Here is a 23,815-nt window from a genome sequence, read left to right on the forward strand (position 1 = left end):
TCTTTTGTTCCCCACAGCCAACTGGTTGCTGCTTGCTTGCAGGAGTGAGCAGGCAGAACTGGGGCTGAGGGAAGAAAGAGGAGTTTGTTCCATTCAGAAAGCTATTGTAATCCCCTCTTCTCATGACTTTGTGGTAAGAGGAAAAAGCACTCCTTTTTTCATACTTGACTGCTTTCAGACTTGACTTTTGCATCAGCCCTTCAACCAATTAGTCCTGCTGGATTGGTCTCAATGACATTTTTTCCCTCATAAATATGTAACCTGTAATACCCATGCACAGTCTAATGCTAACAGCCCTGCTGGCAGAGAGGGTCTTGGAGCATTGCAAGACTGGGACTTGTTTGGTTTTTTCTCTCTCCAGCCCCTTTTCCAAGACAGCCTTTAAAGAAGGGTGCAAGAGCTCTGTTTTAGCACAGGCAATGCTGGTGGGTGTCTTGGTTGGCAGAGCGGAGGGGTCCAGACTGCAGCTCTGTGGGAGAGGTCCTCTTGGTGTTGCTAGGAGGCTGCAAGTGCTAAGAGCGAGCATCCTCCAGCAAACCTATCCTCTTCGGCCTTATTCTGCACCAGGCTCTAGGTCAGCTCAGGCCATGCAAGCAGCCTGGCCCTCCTGCTCCTCAGCCTCAGGCTCCCCTTCCCAGCTCTTCTTGGGGCCAGCAGCACCAGAGATGGATGGAGAGCAGGGCCAGGTGCTCAGTTGATGGCCGGCTGCTCCTGGGAAAGGCAACTCCCTTCTCTGTGCGAGAGCAGCTGCTTTGGCACAGCCACAACACTAATCCTGCCATCTGCAAGGAGAAGCCAAGGTACTTCAATTTTTTTTTTTCTTCATCTGAATAGTGGCAAAAACCATTTCTGCCTGGGCTGTGGAGGAGCTGGGGTGTGTGATGGACCAGAGGAAAATGGAAACCCTGGTTTAAATGAATATGGAAAACCTTATCTCCATGGAGTAAGTCTCCCTGTTTCAAGACAGGTTCTTCAACTCAGATGTAAAGCTGTGAAGAAGCCATGCTCCTTTGTTTTAATGTGCTTTGGAGATGTGGCTCTGGCTTTTGAGGCTTGTAAGTTGTTATTACTCTAATGGAAATGCTGTTGCAGAATGCCAGCTTGCTCATGGCTACAAATCCCCTTGCAATTCTCAGCCTAAATGGGTGCAGGGCCAACCTGCATCCGTTTGCTCTTGTGCCACCATTGTCCTCTCACTCAAATGGCTCCTCTCCCTCCCTGGTGTGTCTCTTCCTCCCCCACTCACATATTTATAGCAAGATAGAGTATTCCCTTCTACCTGTGCTTTTAGCCATATTAAACCAAGCTCTCTGTTTCCCAGCATTATGTGAAGGTGTGTGTAAAGTTTAGCAAAGCTTGCAATGATGCATCCTAAGAGGCTTTTTTTCAGGGTTGAAGGAACAGATAAGATTTCCTCTCACCCCCTTGAGAGCAAGATGTCATTTAGACATAAATGTTTTTTTAAGGCTATTTTCCAAATAGCAATATTTTTCTGGAAGTTTAGGGGCCTTGGTGCTTGTTGCAGAGGTTGTTTCAATCAGAAGACACAGCTTTTTTGGTTCTCAGATGCTTTCTTGCTTGGCAAGCACATGGGAAGAAGCCCTACTTTGTGAGACTGATAATGGGTTAGCAACAGATCTGTTTGCTCCCTTTTTCTGCTAAAAAGAACATCTGATATCTAGGAATACTTCTAAAAACAATCCCATGAGGGCAGTTTTCTTGAGATAAAAGTACTGTCTGGTGACTTTATGTAAGATGCCATCTTCTGTGAGGAGACAGCTTGGATGGCATGGTGACAGCTGATGAAAACAGTTACCACTTGTAATGCAGCACAGAGTTAAATATTTGTGCTAACTGCAAATGCCAAGAGCTGATACTTGTATAGCCATTTCAAAACATTGTAAAAACAAAAGCATGGGAGGTTTTGTGAATATTTAAAAAGCCACACCTGAACCTATGCAAGAGGAGGTACAGATTTAAACATTTTAAAACCAAGATGTGTTCTGGTGTGACTAACCAGAAATCTTCAGTTTTAATGAACCTAATGTCTTAATAAGTTTGGAAGCTTGCAACAAAAGGTGCATCTCAAGCACTTTATTATGGATACAAGGCGCATCAAATAACTGCTGGTTTCGATTTAACTCTGGCAAAGACACCAAGGATTGATTAATAACTGGTTTGAGTGTGGGCTTCAGACTCTGCTCTCCAAGAGCTCCTGTGTAGGCCCAGGTGAAGATGGGCACTTGCTCCTGCTGCCCTCTCCAAGGAGAGAGGTGGTTGCTCAAGGTAGTGCACCAGGCTGGCGGCAGAGGCAGCACCCTGTGACACACTGAACTGCAGTTGCTCCACTCGTTAATTTTTGGGCTGGAAACAAGCCAAATGCTACTGTGATATTTGTCCAATTCGCACCACTTACTGGCAACCAGAGCATCTACTTGTGTGTTTGCCCTCAAAACACAACCCTACCTGAAGCTAGGCTGCTCTGCTGTCACTGTGCAAGGAACTACTTATTTGAAGTGTTTCCCTTTTTTTGCCATTGCCTACCTCTCCCTCTTTCCAGGTTGCTTTTAGCTCCCCAGAGGCAGCCTCCCACCTCCATGCTGCTGTCCCAGCCTTGGGGTGTGCTCCCTAGAGCTGTGAAGCACCGCACGGCTACCTCCCTCTTTGCAAACTGGATGCTATGTAACTGGAAGCATCTTATGAGGAGCGACTACGGGCTCTGCGTTTGTCTAGTTTGGAGAAAAGGAGGCTGAGGGGAGACCTCATTGCTTTCTACAGCTTCCTGAGGAGGGGAAGTGGGGAGGGAGGTGCTGAGCTCTTCTCCCTGGGATCCAGTGATATGACATGGTGTGTGGGAATGATTCAAGGCTGCATCAGGGGAGGTTCAGCCTTGACAGTAGGAAGTATTTCTTTACTGAGAGGATGGTCAAACACTGAAACAGGCTTCCTAGAGAGGTGGTCGATGCCCCAAGCCTGTCAGTGTTCAAGAGGTATTTGGACAACGCCCTTAGTAACATGCTTTAACTTTTAGTCAGCCCTAAAGTGGTCAGGCGGTTGGACTAGATGATCATGTACGTTCCCATCTAGCTGGAACTATTCTGTAGCATGATTTCTTCTAAATGTTGCTTCCCACAACTTAAATGCCCTTTGCGTGTTTGCCAGGTGGTGTTTGCCCTGGATGCCTCAAAATTGCTGAGCTTGTAGGAGGCTGGTCCCAAACAATATTCTCCTTGTTGTGTTTGAAACCCAGCCTTTGTGTCACGGGGTCACACCTGATCCACCCAGAACGCACTTTAATGCTATATTGGCTAGTAGCTCCTGCCTTACATTTTGCACAGAACAAAAACTTTCTCCCAGAAAATGCAGGAACACTGTGCATCTGACCAATGTGTCATAAAACCAGTGATGTGGGTTAAGAGCAACTGGATGCTGGAATAACCTCCGAATAAAATGCCTCATCGGCTTCAGCTGATCTCATGCCAAGCAAGTATTCTTCACGCACAAAGATGACTGTGTTAATGCAAAGCTCTTGAAGCCGGGTGCCTCCTCGTGCTTTGCAGCAGCTAATTAGGACTCAAGGTCTGAGAACTGCTTGCTCGTTAATTCCCCAAATTGCCATTATCAGGAGCTCCTCTCCCTGGGGAAGTTTCCCCGGTCCTTGTGGTGCGAGGAAGCAATTCCTCAGACCCGGGCGGGCTTATAAACCGCTTTTGTGGGCTTTTAAGCTAAAAGACGGCGGTTTTTTTCCCCCATGCGGCGACCTTTAAACGGGGGGAGCGGCCTCCACTCAGGCCTCACCGGGCTGCCTCGCCTCCCGCCCGCTCGCCCGCCCCTCCCTGTCGGCGGGAGCGCGCCGCCGGCGGCGGCCCTACGGCGCGCCCAGCAGGGGGCGCTGTGATGAGGGAGCGGCGGGGAGGTGCCGGGTAATCTCGGTGCCGGGTTGGGGAGGAGCGGGGCTGCGCCGGGATCCTGTGAGGCCGAGGAGGAGGAGGAGGAGGAGGCGGCAGGAGCAGCGATGGTGAGTGCGGAGGTGTGGGGTGGTGGGTCCCTGACTCGGCCGCTCCACGGGGGGGTGAGAGATAGGGGTGTCCCGCTGCGGCCTGCGCTGTCCCGGCCCTGAGGCAGCGAGGCCGGGGCCTTGTCCGGCGGGGGGGTCTCGGTCGACTCTCAGGGGCTGCTTGAGCGAGCTCGGCCGCCGGCGGGGAGGTGGGGGGCTCCGGCGGGAGGAGGCCGTTGGCCTCCTCCCGCCGGAGCCCCCCACCTCCCCGCCCCGGACCCCCGCCGGCGGCCGAGCTCGGCCCGAACCGTGCCCCTAAACGGGGATGGAGTGCGTGTGTGTCACTCTTGCAAGCCGTGCGGTGCTTTCCTCGTCTCCCACAGGTGTCTAGTTTCAGGGCAGGGAGGGTTAGAAATAGTATTTTCTGTGGGTTTATTTCGGCGGGGTGGGGTGGGAGTTGTATTTTCCGCTTGCTCTGGATTTTGGTGAAGGTGCCTGTGCTCTGCTAAAAGTTACCTGGCTAATAGAGGCCCTGTTTACTTTTTTTTTTTTGGCTAGAAGTAGTAGAGAAGCAAACTCTTCAGTTGCAAGCGGGATTGCTTGAAATATAGCTGGCTCCGGCATGGAGCGGTACGGCATGAATTTTCTGAGTCCTCAAACCTGGAAGGGGTGCTACCTTCCCCCCCCCCCCCCCCCCAGGAAGGTACCTTGAAATCGTGGCTGCTACTGGGTGGTAGATGAAATAGCATCATCTCTGGCTGACTGCCTTTTCCCACTTGGTCACGGGGAGCAGCTGTTGGTGCCCAAACACTCAAGTGCTGCTTCCTCTTCCCACTCTGGTGTGGAGCTGTGCCCAGCCAGTGTGTCACCACTTCTGTGTAGGGGACAAAGGCAGGGCCCATGGCATGCCTCACGTCTGCCGGCACATGTAGCGTGGGACAGCATCGAGAGCTTGCACGGCTTGTGTTTCGGTTGCTTTCAGCTGCCAAAAGTTCACTCATTTGGAACCCAGTAAATACTGCACACCTTGTGCACGGTGTGGTCTAGACTGGCCTGGGGTTGCTGGAAGCGTGCTGTGTGGTCAGGCTGTTCTCACCTTAGCCTCTCTGTGCCAAGGCTTTGCGGAGAAAACGGCCACTTACTGCGTCTGGAAGATGTGCGCAGGTCTGCTATTTTATTCGTTAGACTAGACGGTAGCTATTGCACAGGGTTCCTGGCTTCTGGAAAGCTAACAAAGTTGGCTGCGTACTCAGGGGCTGAGGCGTTCTCTGGAGAAACACTGATACATAGCGTTTTTCCGAAATTGTCATTTTAGTCTGCGATCCTTCCCATGACCTTAGCAAAAGGGATTGCGAGGCACTGGGAATTTTCTTACCTAGGTGAAGAAAAATCTTGCTTCTCCCATGTGCTGTGCGCTTCCAGGCTACTAAGAGTTTTCCACCCTCTCACTACCCTTAGAAGTCATAGATGAATTGCTAACCTGAGCAGGAGAGGGTCTGCTGAGATGATGTCTTGCTCCTTGCCTTTCATTTCTCTGGCACATATTTTCACTGTTTGGCGGTGTTAAGATAAACCTAATCACAGCATTTATTGCGTGTATGTGGTTTGACTGGTGTGGCAGTGATCAAAACCTTGCTGTGATTATCTTGGCAAAAGGGATTCAGTAGAGCCTGTTTCTGTGAGTAAGGATTTTGAGGTGCTGCTTGTCTCTTCCGCCAAAGATATGGTTCTGGTAATAACAAGGGGGAGTATCAGTCTGGTCTCCTCTTGCACCAGCTGTCTCCCATGACAGACCCCGGCGTGCAGTGAGGGTTGTTTCAGAAATCCTGATCTGTTCACACTCTTTGGTTTTTGGAAATGGAGTGATGCATTTTTGACCTAGAACTATTGCTCTCATTCCCTGTGTCCCAGGTGGTCAAAGACATTCAAGTATTAGCAGGCCTTCCTTCTGGAGTATTTAGTACTGAAATCTCTTTGTGTACTGGCTAAATGGCTATGGCCCTTTACTGGTTAGTGTAGCGATAGGGGCTTTGAAGTGCGTTTTAGTATTGTCCTTAGAGTGCAATGTGTAACTGAGATTTGGATTCTGTCCATTGATGTTGTAGTAGCAGGTGCATTGGTCTCTTTGCAGTGGGCTGTGGTGACTGGGGTACGATTTCCTTTATTCTTTTTTAGGAGAGATTTGTGTTTCCTAGAAATTTGCAGGTAAAAGTCACTTGGAAGCCCTTGTGTTCTGAGCGTTTCCATTTCCTTTGCCTCCTCTAGCTCATCAAGGTCCATCCGTGCCATGTATCGGGAAGGGCATGTGACTAGGTATCACAGGGGCCGAAGAGTGAAGAGTTTTGCACGTTCGTGTTGATAAGATAGTCTTTGAGGATCTTGCACTGTGGTCCAAGTTGCCCAAGAACAGGGCCCTTAATGTATAATAGCGGCATTCAGTTTGTGCTGATACTAGGGGCTTTGTTGGAGGCTTGCATAACCCTGCTAGGAAGCTGCGCCAGGTCTTGGTGCTGCCTTTGTTCGGGAATGCCTGTTCCCAGAACAATTGCCATGCTATTGTCTGCTTTCAGACAGCTCCCGCCAAGACTTTATCTTTTAACGCTGCGTGTACCTCTGCATGGCACTGAGCTACTTGCAAAATGTTTCAAATAAATACCCATTTTGTTCTCCAGAAGGCATGTGGAAAGGACTGCGTGATCCGCATCTGAGAGGATGCTGAGTGGAGGAATGAACAAATGTGTCCAGATGAGTCCCAGCACATGGGGAACTGAGCACTGCTTTTATCCTAATTATTGCGGATGCTGGGAGAGGACGTTTCTTTGCAGAAACTGCACCTTCTTGGAGTTGGTGACCCACAAAGAGATCCGTAATGGGTTCACGTAGGGCATCTATCGAGTGAATCCTGTTTCTTATGAGATTTGAGATCTGTGCTACCTGGAGCATGCCTAGATGTTTGCAGAAACTTTGCTTTTATAAATTGGTTTGTTGTAGTGAGCAAAGTGAGCGATAGGCAACAACATCTTGTGCGTGTTTTGGGTTAAATGAAATTTGAAATCGCACCTGATTTTGGAGTCCTTTGGGCTGTTGAAAGTCTGCACATCTTCTTAACCTCACATCAGCCTTTCTCCATCTTGTTTTGACAGTTTTATGTTCCTTCTCTGCAGTGGAAGCTGGGATGCTGCTGCTCTTACTCTGACTTGCTGCCTTGTTTGTTTCTGTGCTGAAGCTATAATTAGCCATTGTTTAGCCACTCCCCTTGAACTCTCGGGGTTGGTGGGATAGTATGTGTGCACTCATTTTGCAGACACTGTATATGGGGGGAAACCCCCCCCGCAAGGTTTCAGTATGGCAGCGCATTTATTTCCACCAGAAGAAACTGGTGGTACCAGGGAGCTGTGGTAAGATGAGCATGACCTGAATATGTTTTTCTTTCACGTAGTTCAGCCCATACGTCTAAAGGTTCATGCCTGTGTCTGGTATCGCTCTGTGTGCCCACATCCTTTGGTGAGGGGCTGCAGCATGCAGTCCAAACCTCGAGCTATAATTAGGAGCTGACTAACAAATATTCTCTGCTGGGTGCTTATGTAAAGATATTTGTCACACTGGGGGTGGCAGGGAGGGACAGAGGAGCAGATTCATTACTGGGGTGCAAATCAAAACACTGCAGGCACATGCAGCAACTAGCACCCTCCGAGGCTGACGTGGCATTGCTTAATCCCATTCCTCAGCGCTCTGGTAGGAAGCTGGCTGGCTGAAGGCTGCAAGTCCAGTACTTACCTGCGGCTAGGCCAGTTATGCTGCGTAGTTACACTGGTCAGATGTGCCTTTTGTGGCCAGAGCTTGCACAGGCAACAACGTGTTAGCTAAGGCATGGCTAATTGAAGCCTTCCTTCTTCTTAGGAGCAGAATAAATAAATGAAGCTGCTGTGTCGTTGCTGGTTTTGTGCAGTTTATTTTCAGTCAGGAAGCCTTCCCCTGGGAAAAACTTGTTGCATAGGAGCACAGGCCTTAATTACAGTGGCAATACCTGTATTCTGCACACTACCATAATCAGAGTTGACCTAGCTTGTGCAGTCGCAGTGAGCAATCTCTCTCTGCCTTGATTTACAGCGTGCCGAGTTGTGTGACATGCCGCCTTGTTTATTGGCTCTGAAGTGAGGGAAGACAAACGGCAAACGCAGATGTTAAGGTTTGGGCATGGGGAGGTGGTCAGAGGGTCCCTGGTTTGGGAAAATGTGTGGATTCACGTGAAAGCTGAGGATGTGGTTTGGTATTAGCAGTTCCTACTTGCACAGTGAGCTTAAAACTCAAATTTAAGCTATTGCTTAAAATAAACTTGCATTTAAAAGCTACTTTTATTCTGTGGCCCACTTTAAATGCTCTCCTGGGGGAAGGAAGATTCTGCTGATAAAACCTTTTTTCCTACTCCTCCCACAGGTAAATTTTAATGGTGCTTCCACTTTACAGTGTCAGAAGCAGGAGGCACTTGTAACAAAAGTGTGAGGTCCTCCAGTTTATTGCCTTTCTGTTTCTCTCTCTCTTTTTTTAAGGCTTATTTGAGTCCTAAAACTCACAGTCGAGGAAATGCTGTTCTGGCAAAACTGCAAAATGTGCTCTCGTTAGCTTTGGCATTTTTTCCCCCCTCTTTTCTATCATCTGGGACAGAAGAGCATTACTGCAGTTAATTTGTCCTCTTTTGTAGTGGCATAAGTGCTATCCCTGGAACCAGCTCAGCTAGCTAATGGCTTTTAGAAATAAAGTACTAAGAATGTATATTCCTAATCTGTGGAGCTAAAAATTCAATATGTAAACTGCTTGGGTTGCTGAGTGCATTAATATTGGTACAAATGAACACTGCAAGTCGTAATGATAGCAATTAGTATTTTATCTGATACCTGGGTCTGTCTTAATGCTCTGAGAATTAAAAACAAATCCTCCAGTGGAGATTTTCCCCCCGTGCTTTTCAGCGTGCTCGTAAATTGGGCTTTTAAACTGCTTCTAAAATAATCTTGTGTCTTGTGAAGCTTTTGTGGGGAGAAGGTTCTCTTAAGGAAATAAACCCAGTTTATCTACTCTCCTATAATGGGAAGGGAAACCTTTATTTTTTTTGATGCCTTCACAAATAAGCAGGTTATTGTCTTACATGAAATTCTGTCCTGCAGATAGGCTTAAAATCAGGCCAGCTTGTTGTCTTTTAGCCCAGCTGGGAAGCGGTAATAGCAGGGGCGAATGAATGCTATAATCCTGCAAAGCTGGAAGTGCATCCCTTCTTATTGTATGTGACGAAAGTTTCTTTTGGCTGAGGTTGATTAGAAAAAAAAAATCCACCTGTTTTTGACTCTGTTATGAGCAGCTCCTCCAGGGCTGCAGGGAGAGGGATTCAAATGGCTTGGCTGAACACAGGCTATTTATTACCCCTGCCTCTTCCCTGTAAAATAAGGAAGCAGTGTAGGGCCGCAGCAGTGAGGCTGCAATCACATGTTGTTGGGTATAATAAAAACAGAGTACATTCAAATGCAACCTTCTGAATGCCCTCTAGTATCTCTAGGATTAAGTTAGTAATTCAGAAAGTAGAGGTCTCTCGTACCTTGCTGGATACTTTGGGGCAAAGAGGTGCTTTAAAAACACTGACTGTGTAGTTAGCCAGGGAGCTGAGAAATTGTATTTCATTGCTAACTCATCTTCCATGCTAATTTTCGCTGGTTTTTTTAATCCCTCTTTTTAGTATCCTCCTAAACTGATCAGTCTCACCCTTCAAACTCTTGTAAGTATGAAACGACTGAAGAAGGAGAAAGTGAGAAATACAGAGAAAACGTTACCCTGTCAAATTGTATTCTTTGTGGAGTGATCTCAGATTGTTTTTTAAAGCAAGAAAGGGAAAGAAATTCTTCAATGGCTTAGAATTAACATAATGAAAATCTTCTCTTGTTTTTTCAAAACTTAGACATACCATTGAGTTAGCACCTATCAGTGCTGGTGTGCATGCTTCTAGCTTGTGGTAAAACTTAAGGTAAGATATTTTGTCTTGCATCTCAGTAATGGAAAAGTGAGCAGAGCCAGAGGCACAGTGCCTTGTATATGTGGTAGGCTAAGAGCAGAAAGGTGGATATTGCTCATTCATCCATGATGTCTTTGTTATGCACCTGAGCCTTTTTTTCTGGTAATGTGGCTGAGAATATACTTTTGTGGAGCAGCGTGCTGGGGTTACTGTGGTGTCATGCATCACAGACATCCTGTCTGCGCTTTGCTTGGGTTCACCTGAAGTTCAGAGTCAAGCAGCCTGCATTTGCAGACCAGAGCACTGGTTTGATGGGCTCTAGGGCCTTTCCGGTGGGTTTGCTTATCCCTGTGATAGGATGCAAGATTTGCTACTGGTTTTGGTTGAGTCTAGAAAAACTGACTTATTTTTTCCTCCCATACCAGTGGAGAGCTGATGTGCTCCAGAACGCAGCGGTTTAGGTGGGGAGCGTGTGATTTGACAACAGGATGTGCAGTTGGCTAGGGTCTTCTGTCCAGAGCTTTCTCCAAGAGTGAGATCAATCTCTTGCCAGATTTATTTATTTTATTTTAACTTGGCCATTGACTTAAGTGACTTCTGTCTAGAACGTCATGTTCCATTTTGATTTTGGGCTTATAGCTTACAGTATCCTCCATCTTCAGGGAAAAAAAAGCACAACTCACTTTATATTTGATGCTGCAGCATTTTCTTGCCATCAGTTGAGAACAGCTATTGAGACACCAGCACATTAGTGGCTCCGTTTCCATCCTTTAAGTGCAGTTCCAAAACCGAATGATATCCTGGCATTAGCTCCTAGGCAAGGAACCAAAGTCATCGTCGTTGGTTAAACACTCCTTTCCAGGGTTTTTTTCAGAGAAGATTGTGCAAACTTGATGAAACTTAAGTACCACCTCTGGGTAGTTGAAAAAGGTAGCTCTTCCCTTAAATTCTAGGGTTAAATCAGCTTTGTGGTGACTGGATTTGAGGACCGGGCATTAGCTAGGACATTGCCTAATTGCAGCGGTTTATGTGGCTGCCTTGTTTTCAAGGCTGAAGTAGCTGGTGTATTTTTAAATTGCCTTTTGCCAAGTGGATGGCTGCTAATTTGACTTGTCATAGCTGAGTACTGCTCCTTATGAGGGGACCTGGTTTTGCCCAGTTCAGTCTCCCTTCAGCCTGTGCTGGGACATGGGTGATATTAGTCCTCTGCGATGGGTTGACAGTATTGTTTTGCTGGAATTTTTTAGCTTTATGTTTGGGTTGCTAAATATTTGTAAACTTTCTCACATTATATGCATTTTACTGCTTTTCCAAAGTAGTGAATATTCATTAGTGTTGTTTTTTTTTGTAAGGAATCCTGCCTTCCTCCATTGATTATTTGGAAGAACTTGGCGTTTTTTTAGGCTGTTTGTAGCCTCTCCAGTTGTATTGGAATGACATGTTATCCCTAAAGGTGACCTAAAAAATAAAATTAAATGCTGCTTCTGTTGTTGGCTTGACCCAGAAGTGAGATCTGTAAAGGGTCCTGAGAAGGAAAGTTTTAGCAGCTTTTCATTTAGTGGTTTATTTATATCCATCTTTGCACATTGCTCTAACCCCACCAAGAGTACAACAGCATAGGTATCAAGGATGTATTCCTTCCAAGGTTTATTAACAAATCTTTTGAAAGGCTCCGTGTACTTACTCTGTCATTTGGAGGGTGAAGCTTTGTAGCGCTGGAGATCCCCCCCGAAAACTCCCTGGCAAAACTAGGCTTGATGGTAGGTTAAAAGGCAAGAAGGGTTTGGAACAGTGCTCTGGGGGCGGCTGAAGAAGCTTTAAAAAAAGTGAAGTAAAATGTACAAGCTTTTGTCTGTAACATGCAACAAACCCCCAAATACTTATTTTGGTCATAGCTCCAAACAAGGTGTGGTTACCTGGATTCTTCTTATCTCTAGAAACCTTTTTCCAGAGAATTGTACTGGGGGAAACGGCCTTTTTCCCTTGTGCACATCCAATTTTTCCCACCCTGTTCTTCTGAGACTCTTGAAGAGAGTCTGCTTTGAAGCTATTGATTAGGTACTTGGCTCTGTCCTGACAATAATTGCTAGTTTGACATTGTAATTGTTATTGCATCACAGTTTTCTTTTTTTTATTTTGGCAGCAGCAGTGTTTGTCTCTTTCATCCTCCCTTTGTATGGAATGTACTAATTAGATCTTAAACTTAAGGAGTTGCTCAGTACTTGCATCTTTAAAAATCCAGCCCTAGGCACTTAATAGACCTGGTTTGGTGGTACCTGATGAATGGTGTCTGCTTTCTTACAGGTGTATTGTAGTAGTTCAGTCTTCACTCGCCACCTGATAATTCCTTGGAAAAAAATATTAACGCAGTTGCTTCTCTTGGGCTGTGGTAGGATCTGGTGATGAGTCTTGAGACTGTGAAGCTTGCATATCTTACTCGTCTGCTCTTGGCACTTCTCTCTGAATATTTGAAGTCTTTCATGATGTGGGTTTTTATCGGTGGCTCTTGACTGGAAAGGTGAATGACAACTATCTTTTACCTGTTCTGTTTATAGGAATTAAGGAAAGCATGGGGTCTGCATACTGAAAAGCACCTTTTTAATAAACTCATAGATGTTTTGATGCCCTATTTGTGTGTATTTGAACTTTTCTCAATACCATTCTTGTTTTCCTTTGCGCAGGATGCCATTATTCCCTACAAGGAAATCCTGCAGATGTATTGGGAGAAAGCAACAAGCTTTGTGAATGCCCAGTGTGATGGACTTGAACCCTGGCAACTTGTTGGGTTGACGTTTTCTTCTACGCTTGTAAGTGTATGGTTGCATGGCTTCCTCTTCCAGTCCGAGAGTAAGTATTTGATATGGGGGATTTTCTTATGTTTGGTGGGGAAGGGAAGGGGGACGGAGTTGTTCCTAAGTAGTGGAAGGAAAGAGGATGAAACAAGGCCAAACACTTGTTAAAACTGACTTTCTGCTGTCAACTAATGTTAACAAAACCCCCTTCCAAATTAAGGTCAAGGCCTGTCTGATCAATGAAACACTGCCATTCCTTCAGAGGGTGCGGTAGGCCAGCCTGGAACGCATCTGCATCTCCTTCCCTTCCTCTTGTCTCCCTTTTGCTTTTGGCTAAACTATTTACTTGTTGCAACACTCTCTTCTTGCTCAAAACCTGGGGAAATTTATCTGAGAGCTGGGTTCTTGTGAACTTAGTCACTGGTGCAAAGTGTCTGGATAACTCCTGCTCTTGATTGTTTCCCTTCCTGCTGGGGGAGGAGACATGCTTTTGATTCAGTGTTGGAGACATGTTTCATCCTCAGGATGTTCAAGATAATTGCATGTGGTGGTGTTGTGTGGATTTTTTAATTTTTTTTTTTTTTCCTGGAGCATCTTCCTGTTTTGAGTAGTTTCTGATGTTGACAGCTCTTCAGTGGGATCTCTTTTGATGAACCTGCAGTTTTCTGTCTGATGGTTGGAGATAACTACCTCGCCTTCAGAGGAGAACATGGTGCTTTTCAGTTCCCACAGGCCTTAGGGTTACACTCCAGTGGCAGTTTGTTAAAAGCCAAGTTTTTAACTTGGTGTTTACTTCTGTGCCTCTCTGTTCCTCAACCAGCCTTTTTTCTTTTTAAAGATGGGAGTAGCTGAATAGTGGGAACGTCTGTGGAAGGAACAAAATGGTATGAAGCTTTTGCTCAGCATAGGGTTATGTTAGCTTCTTGGCTAGTATTTGTACTGTTGCACAGTTTTTTGGGGTTTTTTTTATTGACTAGCTGTTATAAGATCTGATTAGATTGTCTGAATTTTTCAGGAGTTTGCAGTCTTCTCTCACTGTGGAAGGTATTAATGAAAGAGTGCTCACACTGAAATGTGCAACGGAAATGTTATTGCCAGAGTGTTAACTAGTGTTTGCTACAGAATGTGCCAAACTGCAATTACTGTCCTTATGTAGCTTTTCAAAATATATATGAAGTGATATATATACATGAATTGGGGGGGGGAAATGTAGATAAAATTGCAAAGTCCTAAAATGGTTGATTTTTAAAGTTTGTTTAGTTATTTCTTGATGTAAATGTCCTGTAACTGCTGGTGCTCAGTTGAAATGCCTGTAGGACTCAAAAGCATTTTTGGTGGCTATAAAGCATCTGTGTCATCCTGCTTTCATTCCTGCCTTTAGAGCCACCCCAGGAGTTTTCCGGTGTTTGTCATCAGTGGCTTCTCTCATTTCAGTATTTGGGCTGTGCTGGAATTTCTGCTCTTCCCTCTGTCTGTCCCCTTCCCCTGAGTCGCCTCCTGTTGCATCACCCGTTTCCTATATCAGCTGGCCAGACACCAGGCCAGTCCTTGTCACGTTATGGCTGAAGTACTATTTCCTCCTTTGATTTGGCAGCCGGTTTCATGTTGCTGAGTGTTTTCATGTTACAGTACTATTCTGGTTTGAAGAGGCAGAAAATAATTTCAAAAAGTTTTTTCCCTTTTTGCTGGAGACCTTACCTTTAGCGAATCCTAAAATCCCTCTCTTTCCTGTAAAATTCCCCATGTGTGTGCAAATTCCCTTGTAAATAAGAAAACGAGTCAAATTATTGATTCCCATAGATGGCTACTGTTCTGCAAGCCAGATGTTTCTGTAGCATGGTCCACTTCTGAACCTTGCTCTTTGGTATGCACATCTGTCTCACCATGTCCCCTTGGTCACTGTGTTACTTTAGCTTGGATCAGAAATACTGAGCCTGTGTCATGGGCTGTATCAGAAATATTGTGCTCCAAGTCCATTTTTTTTGTTTCTGGAGTCATCTTAGGTTAATTTCTGACTTTTGTCTTTCAGGTTTAACATCCCGAACTAAAAAACAGTTCTTTAAACTACTGAGAAAAATGCCGTTTATTGGGGCTATAGTAAGTATTTGAACAACTTTTCTTAATATTATGTCAGGTCCTTGTTTCAGCCTGCATAGCACTCTCTGAGAACTTCTGTGCATCTTTGTTGTCATGTTACTGTGATCATAATGATCCAAGGATATAGATCTGGAAGGTCTTCTGCTGACACCTGGTTTAATGAAAGATATAATTTCTACCTAGTCTTTTTGTCATAGTATCATTCTCATAAAATGAGGATGCCGCCTTTTTTTTTTTTTTTTTTAACCAAGAATTAGTGAGTGTGGTTACAGAGTTTTCCAGTAAAATTTCCTTGTTGTTAGATTTTAAGAAAATAATTTTATTTATGGAAGAAGGGGACAGGATTGAACTTGAGTTGTTCTTCTGAAACAATGTCTTATTCTTGAGCAAGTGTGAGGTAGCCACGTGTTTGTTGTGCAACATGGAAGGATAAATTTTTGATTCTGATGGTTAGTTTAGAGCTCAGATACCTATTAGCATTATAGCACAAAGATATTGGAAGTTTGTGTAATCATTAAAACAAGACAAGCTTTAGTGTTTGGGAGATGTTGGGGATTTTTTTGCATAAAAACTTGAAACTACAAATGTCAGCATGCTTTAGCATGTTAATGACTTAATGATCGAGAAATGCACAGCTTGGTTTATTTTACCTAGTAAATGATGGTATTGCACTTGATTGCGGTTCTTTCTGCTTGATGTGTTGGCATATTTACACATTGATTCATGGGGTCAGGATTGTTATAGGCAATTTTATCAAATGAGAGTAGCAAAGAGGAACTTTATCCTTTTGCCATGGACAGGTTGTTCCCCAGTTTCTCCCCAGTCCTCTGGAAGGGACTAGCATCCCCCCTGTATGTCATGTTAAATGCCCCAGCTTTCACCTTCTGACTTGAGTAGTCCTTGATCAGGTGAATTAATGACTTGTTCTCTTCTGCTTGTATTTTTTTGTCGGCCTGTTAGAAAAGGACACCTTTTGGCCCCTTGTATACAGTCCCTATTTTGTCCAGACTTACCTTCTCAGGGCTAGCGCTGTTAAGCTCTCCTGTGCCAGGGGACTCCTGGTGTGTCCTATCTGTGAACTGTTTCTGCTCTTTGGTAGGCTGATACCTGATAACCTATCAGTTGCTTACAGGAGGCCTTGACTTTGAGGCATTCCAATGTCCAAAAGTCTTTAAAGCTGATGATATCCCAACACCTGTGTTGCCTGGAAGAAGAGTCTCTACTTTGGAATGTGCTATGATAAGAAGTCTGGGCCTCCTCGAGTGTAAGGTGTGGGTGGGAAGAAAGAAATCTCCTAACTGTGTCTGTAGTGGAGATTTTTTTATTGTTTCTATTTTCCGGAGTTTCTAAACTGTGTGTATGGTGGCAGGAGAGACAAGGTGCAAAACAGAATGCATCTGAAGACTTCTACAAATTAAAAACTGACTTAAAAGGGATAAAAATGCAGTATTTTTGCCTTGAGCTTTGTTTTCTCAAGCATTAAGGAAGGGGCTCAAAGCTCCCACTGCTCATCGATACCCAGTAAAGAACATACTCTGTCTGAACATTGTGGTGGTGGTGCCTGTGCTGTTAAATGAGATGCCGCCAAGCAGTGGCCTAAGTGCCACTCTGCAGTCACCCACATGGGTTACCTGGCACAGTTCTGGGCTGTGCCAGCTACCATTCCTGCAGGCAATTCCCAATGTGGTTTAGGGACTAGTGTATGCCAGTTCACTATTCCAGGCAGCTTGGTTTTGGAGGGAGAGGTTGGTAGGAAGGAGGAGTTGAACTGTGTGGCTGTGAACTCTGCTATGCTTTTTGGTGATAGAGCTGAAACAGTTTGTATCTATTCTGCTCAATAATATGGATGTAGCTAGTGAGTTCAATCTTGCATGCTCTCAACAATTATTTGTAATATGGCCAGCGCTATTGTTGATAGGATTTTCCTTTCTTTTTAGATTCAAAAGAAGATTGATGAAGCCTTGAATGATGTCACTTCCAGTTTATCCTTCCTGAAAGATGAAAAGGATTATATCAAAGCGCTGCCGGAACAAGGCATGAGCCAGCCTGAAGTACTAGAGAAGATGAAAGAGTACAGCTCAAAAGGTATGAATGTGAGTCTGTACTGCAGCAGAGGTGGGTCTGTTTCATAGACCTAACATCAGACTTACACTCTTAAATGAGTTCTAATGACTCCTGCTAATGGTTTCATCTTAAATATTTCCTCCCTGATGTTCTTTGCTTGCAAATTTTTGTCTGTTTTCCTTCTGGAAGTGACTAAGATCAGTATTCATGACTTCTAATAATGTATTTGGGTATTTACATTGAAATTCTGTTCCTTCCCCAAGAATTTGAGACTGATGATGGGAGAGCCGAGAAGAGAAATGTGGAAGAAGTTATTTGAATGCATTTTTGATTACATTTCTGAGCAGTGGCCTAAAAGTTTGACTTTTAACAGAAATTTATTTTCTGTGAAGCCCCAGGTAATACTCATAATAAAAACCCCCAAACTTCCAAGCAGAATTTTTAGGGAATTTCCAAGACTGTCTCTCTTAATCAAAGTCATAATGGTTTGCACCTTGAAAATGCCATTTAAGGAAGGCAAAGTCATGATAATGCTCTCCTGGTTTGAGTCCACATAAACAGTGTCTGAAACTTAATTTGAGTGGCCTCACTCATGTAAATATCTCCACCCTGATTCATGTACCTGTTACTCCTAATGAGCAAATTTGGGTGACTTGCTGTTCAGAGGAGAAGATATGACTGACCTGCTCCTATCCCAAATTTGAGAAGTGCCTTGAATTTTCTGCTACAACAGTGCACCTGCTCCAAATGCAGAAACAAACACTTTTGCAGTCGAGTGTCCTATAACAACTTCCTTCTTTTTTACTTTTATGTATTGCTTATGTAACTTCTGTCTGTGTTTTCCCTCATGATTACTTCCTACCTTCACTGGGTTGCTCTTTCCTTTTTTCTTTTCCTATGGTCCCCTCCTTCCCACACACATGTACTCCCCTTTGAAAGTTGCTTGGAAATGACGGTTGGATTGTGACTATGTTCATCTTAAATATACTTGTGAAGCTGATGCCGTTGAGTTTTGAGAAGGAGGCTAACAGTTAGCAGAGGGAGCAAATAATCAAACAAGTGGAGATACACTGCCAGGGTGTATGGACGGAGAAGGTTACTTGGTTAAGTACCATCACGCTGGACAGCGGGTTGAAACACTTTTCAACGGGGTGTGCTGCTGGTGCTGTTCCATCCACCTGCTCTCATATGTTAAAGCTTCAGCAGCTTACTGTTTTAGGTGAAATTCAGTTGAGGCATCCGGCATTGTAGGTTTTAGCAATACAAGCTTGGCCTTTCTGTCTTTTCTCAGCTTACAGTGGTGATGGGTGCTCTTTGAAAGTGGCTTTAACTTTAGCCACTTTAGAGTTCAGTTGGTTGGACAGCAGTTTGGGGAGACTGAGTGGGAATTAAGTGGATTACATATTAATATAACTGCTTGCTGCAGCTAGATGTTGTTTATGTGCTGACTCTTTAGTCATCATTCACTTGCAGTTTGCTAAGTTCACGGGATACATGATGCCAGAGGCTTAGTGTCACACACAGCTATCTCTGTGGCACAAAAATCATACTTGTTCCTCGTCAGTGAAATCTCAAAAGCTGAATCCTCCTCTGCAGAACTGGTGAGGGGACTTCTCTGCACATCTACATGCTTTCTGAGAATGGCTGTGTTTGCCAGCAGTGTGCGCTTCCTCTTTCAGGAGATGTACGTTGGCAAGATGGGAAAGTCTCTGGGACTGTGTACAGTGGTGAAGAGAAACTCACCCGTCTGCTAGTGAAGGTAAAGTGCAGTCTAACTTTGCATCTTTGCAGATATACTTAGCATCTTCAGGGTGACCAGAAACCCCTCAACACTGTTCCAGCATCTTTGAAAATAAATAAGGAAGATCTAAAACTAAGGCTGCCCAACTATGAAGACAGAGCCTAGGGTAAATGTAGGTGGAAGGGAAATTATTAGGAAAGCACTTGGGCAGTGTAAAGCTAGCCAAGTGACTGTCCCTGAGAAAACACAGTATAGAGATAGCTAGGATCCAATCAGATGAGGTGTTGTTTTGAGTAGGAAAGTAAGAAGCTGGTTACAAGTGAACTGGAAACTGGTACTGACCTTCTAATTCAGGGAATGGTAGGAGGCATAAATTGCCATAGATCAGCTTCAGCAAGCCCCTGACAGATGTGCCTTTGCTGCAGGCTGGAGTGAAAGCATCCGTGGCCGGCCTGATACTGAGAGGCTGTGGGACCTTTGGACTGGAACAGCTTCACTTAGCAAAACTGAATTCATCTTGGTTTAAGCAAAAAAGAAGTTTGTAAAATGTTTTTTGGCATTACTGTGCAGTCCAAATCTTACAACAATGGAGCACTGGCATGCTTCAGTGGTGTCTTTGTTAGGTCTGTTTACCTACTCAGGAACTTTTCCCTTTGAGAAGATTGGAAAATAACCTAAACAGCCCAAAGGTCTGTTTTCAAAAATATCTACTTCAAGAGGTTTTTTGCTAGAAAGGGAAGTCTAGCCTTCTTGCTCCTGGGAACAGCTTTTATAACAGCTGTAATGAGCCCTGTTTGGTGGTTGCTATTGCTGTTTTCTTCTGCGTGTTGACATTTTCTTTGCCACTCTGGGGAAACATAAAGCTCAGAGCAACCTTTCTAGAGGGGCCTCAGCTTGGATTGAGTGTTGTGGAAACATTCCCTCTGTTTGTGCTGATTATTCGCTGGTTTATTCTTCTGTATTTCTTTTAACATCCCTGCAGTTGCTTTTTGATCTCGACTGCAGGAGGTCAGAACTGGCCTGTTCCAGCCTTATCCTGTGAGTCCACGGTTGCAGAACGAGCATGAAATACTGGTTTCCACAGCCACTTTTGTTGTGGTGTGGGTGGGCATTTGTGCTTTTCTAGCTGCTTCAGAATTCCCCTTTAATAGTAAACTTGAAAACTAGTTTTGCAAAGTAAATTTTTTGGCCTGCTTTCTGTAAAGCAATCACAGGGTGCATATTGTGTTCTTTTTTTAAAATAGGTAAATGATTAAACCTGTCTTTACAACAATAAATATTGCTATGTTATAGAATCACTCCAGAAGCTAGAATGCCCTAGAAAAACAAATGATTTTTTTTTTTTTTAACCCCTCAGCCATAGCTTTCCAGCTTGTAGTATTTACTTGCAGCAGCAGTTAAGTCCAGGTAGCTCTGCAGTATCGTTACGGCTAAATGCAGCTAATTTGCTTATACAGTGTGTATGGTGAGTTCTCAAATCTGCACTGATAATCCGGTGCTTCATCAGCAAGGCTAACTTTCTGTCTTTGTTTTCTGAAGGTGTATGAAGAGTTTGCCTGGAGTAATCCTCTCCATCCAGATATATTCCCTGGTTTGAGGAAGATGGAAGCGGAAGTAGTGAGGATTGCCTGTACGCTCTTCAATGGGGGCCCCAACTCTTGTGGTGCTGTAAGTAGCCTGTCTTCAAGTGTCCTCTGAACATTTTGGATATTTCTGACTTTAAGTGCAAGTGCACCCTCTGCTATCCATCTGAGACTGAGGTCAAGCACATTCTGGTGTATGCCACGCCAACATAGCTGTGTGGAAGACGGTTGCTAATTGCTCTTCTTGCTGAAGCTTTGAGAGACAATTTAACTCAGGGAAGTAGTTCTCTAGCCAAGACCATTTACTTCAGCGCTTTTTCACACTCTTAAATGATACAGGCTTGATGGCAGTTGGAAAAGAGAACCAGTGTAATGTAGCCTGGCTGGCTGTCAGTGGGGGACAGTGAACAGAGCAGTGTCACTTTGAGTATCTCCCCTCAGTTTTAATCTCTGAACTGGAAATCTGTGAGCCTGCCAAAATGCTAAGATTGAGGACAAGGCCAGCTGGCTGGCTAGTCACCAACAAGCAGCTTGAAATGTTGGTGATCAAGCAGGCATGGTATGTATTGTCATCTGTCCAGCTGGAAGGCTGTCTTCCCAGGCTTATGTGACCTTCCAGTGTACTATGGTGGAAACCAGTTTTAAAGCCTTGACAGAGTTCCTAGCAAGAGTTCAGATGTGTGTTCCTAAACTGATGCTTTCAGAGTTGGTCAAAGAGCAAAAGATGGGAAGTTGCATGGTGAGTTATTGTTATAAAAATAAGCCATGGCTTCTTACACTCCTCTCTCTTGCTTTACCTTTTTGGTAAGGATCCTGAATTCCTGAGGCCAAATTCTCTTCCTGTTTACATGGTGCATGGGACAGCAAGGTCTTATCTCCTAGCATGGTGGTCAGGTGCAGCAGGGATACAAATAGGCTGCTCAACAACTTGTGAAAAAGTTGTTCCATTTGTGAGAAGAATCCAGATGAGATTTTTCAGAGACTGGGCATGAGCTGATGCTAGGGAGGGAGAAGGCCAGCAACGGCTGAAGATCAGTATGGGAAGGTAGTGTTGCCTTATGAACTTAGGAGGTGAACTGGCCTTGAATGGGCTTAATCTGATAGTTGGAGGCTTGGTTGTGTTAAGGAGGTAAGTACTGGAGTAGCTGTATAATAGGTGTAGCTGGGACCAAACTCCACTGGATTGAAGATGAAACCTGACTGTACAGTGTCAGGGAGTATAAGATGGGATTGCCTTTGATAGCAGGAGGTTGCACCCTGTGACCTGATTTGTCTTCTCAGACGGTATTCCTTGTGCCACCTTCAAGTTTAGAGAAGGAATGTGCCTCTTTGCTTATAAAAAGCATTTAACCTCACCTCATCTCCTTCCTGGTTTGCAGTACTGAGAACACTGGTGAGATTATCCCCGGAGTGGGGAATAGGCTGGGTCTAAAGCTGTTGAAACTCATCTTTATCAACAGTTGAGCTGTTGAAACTCGTCTTTATCAACAGTTGAGATGTCAATTGATACAACAGTCAGATAGCTCTGTGACATTTACCATATGCTTGGAGAGCTTTCCTTGCTGAAGCCTGCAACACGTGTGTTCAGTTTTTGTTACATAAACCATGTGTTGTAAAAGTGTCAACCTTGGCCCTGTGTGCTCTTTAACTAAAATTTAAAAGTAGAATTGCCTAAGAGGAAAAGTTCAGAACAGGTAAAAAACGGCTCCAAACCAATAAGAGAGTGGTTACGGCCAATGTGAGAACTCCACAGATGCTCTCTGGGGGAATCCCTCTTCTCCCTCTGTCTTCCCCTCCCTTCTGAGGATTGTGCCACAAAGCTGTGGCTAAGATTCGAACAGAAGCAAAGCAAACAGGGAAGCATGCAACCTGCCATGGAGTTACGTTCTAGCTGGTTGAACAGTCAGATTTGCAGGGTGAGAGGGAGGGTTGAGAAGTTGATTGGCTGGAAACAGAAGATTAATTGCATCCCTGTAATTATCTTGTCCAAACAAGCCTCTCCAGTGGACTTCTTGTCTTCCTCCCACGTTGCCCTTCCTGACTGTGAAGTGTACAGAGTTGCTAATCATTGATGGAGAGATGTAGGTGGATACGTGAAGGTCGCATGCTCTTTAAGTAGTTGGGCTCAAAGACTTTGCTTATTTCCTTCTCCCCAAAACAGCATTAACATTTCAGAATTATTTCTGGAGGCTTGGACAGTTACAAAGTCATTTAAAAAGAGCATTTTTTCAAACTGATGCTATGCTTTCTGTCTCTGGAAGCCCCTGCTATAGCTGGTTGCTCAGGCTGCTGCAGTTACGCTTCGGTAACCAGCGAGGCTGTAAAACAGAGATGGCTAAACCAGGGAGGGTGCAATGCTGTGAGTTATCTTTATCTTTAAATTGATCTGTTCAGGAGGTGCTGCTGGCTTTTTCTACTGAGAAGGCTTCTGGTTTACTTGATTCAACTTTTGCAATGTTGAAAACTAAAACAAATGCTTTTTTTTTCTGAATTTCATCACTGCCATCTCTGAGCAGTAGTGTGTCTTAGTGCCAGGTCCCTGTCCACTGGATTTACTAACCTGATTTAAGCAGCTGGGACTGCTTGTCCAATTTTGTTGGTGCCTGTTGATGGTCCCTGAAGGCAGATGGAGCTTGTTGGTGTTTCTGGAGAGTGTATCTGTGGCTATGCTATGTGCAAAACACCAAAAGTTTCTGTGTGTGCTTCTCAGCGAGGCAATTTCACTTCCTTTGTGCTCTGATTTCCATGACACGCTGCAGAACAGCGCTTTTTGGGGCTAATACTCTAGTGCTCAGTCTGGGAAAAGCAGCACAGTGACACATTTGTGCTGTTCCCAGGGCTTTCAGCAGCCTGGGGTTCCCTGCGCGGTCCTGCCCTGTGTCATGTGGACGTCTTCCTAAGCAGGATCTCTGGAGGGCAGTCCCCTGCTTCCTCTTTGAAGGTTTTTGGTGCGTTTAATAAATGCTAAAATGAAACACGTCTTTTTAGATTTCTGCATGTTAAATCAGATGAGCAGCTTGCATTATTTACAGAAGTTGCCTTTGTTTGAGACATGGGGGCTATAATTCTTCTTTGTTTAAACATGGGCATAAAACCACTAACAATGCCCTTGTGGTGGGGGTTGTGCAGGCGTGCCTTTTTGCCTTAAATTGCACCGAGAGATGTTCCAGGTTTTTAAGCAGTTTTTAAAAGTAATCATTTTCAGCAGCGGATGGATGCTTCCTATTTCTTGCTAATTACTACTTTTGTTCTTACTTTTAATCACGTTACGCAAGAGCAAAGAGACAGGAATTGGTGACTTTTGGCTCCCAGGAGATTCTAATCTCATTCTTGCAATGATTTGGAAGGACTAATTAAGCTCAGCACATAGAGGAGGAATGGGGGAGTTTGTTCTTGTCTGATGTGTGCATGTGTTCCTGTTCACAAGGTGCTTTGTTTTGCAGTGCTGGCTCTGTGGATTTCCCCTCTAATTTGGGGAGAAATCACCACTTTTATGCAAGCTTCAATGATTTTTTTTTTTTTTTAGTAGTTTTTTGAACTTTA

The 23,815-nt window shown here is 44.5% G+C and overlaps 1 protein-coding gene across 1 annotated transcript in view; it reads left to right on the forward strand.

The window, feature by feature from the left end:
* The first annotated feature begins 3,884 nt into the window (after positions 1 to 3,884).
* Positions 3,885 to 23,815, forward strand: part of SGPL1 (sphingosine-1-phosphate lyase 1) — a 32,321-nt gene continuing 12,390 nt past the window's right edge. The window contains exons 1-6 of the mRNA XM_030030617.2: positions 3,885 to 4,018; positions 12,677 to 12,842; positions 14,817 to 14,884; positions 16,822 to 16,969; positions 18,628 to 18,707; positions 20,229 to 20,357. Of these exons, the coding sequence (XP_029886477.1) occupies positions 4,016 to 4,018; positions 12,677 to 12,842; positions 14,817 to 14,884; positions 16,822 to 16,969; positions 18,628 to 18,707; positions 20,229 to 20,357 (594 nt within the window). The 5' untranslated portion in view covers positions 3,885 to 4,015. The remainder of the gene's footprint in view (positions 4,019 to 12,676; positions 12,843 to 14,816; positions 14,885 to 16,821; positions 16,970 to 18,627; positions 18,708 to 20,228; positions 20,358 to 23,815) is intronic.

This window comes from Aquila chrysaetos, chromosome 11 (assembly GCF_900496995.4).
Source record: "Aquila chrysaetos chrysaetos chromosome 11, bAquChr1.4, whole genome shotgun sequence".
In the NCBI taxonomy this organism is placed as follows: domain Eukaryota; kingdom Metazoa; phylum Chordata; class Aves; order Accipitriformes; family Accipitridae; genus Aquila; species Aquila chrysaetos.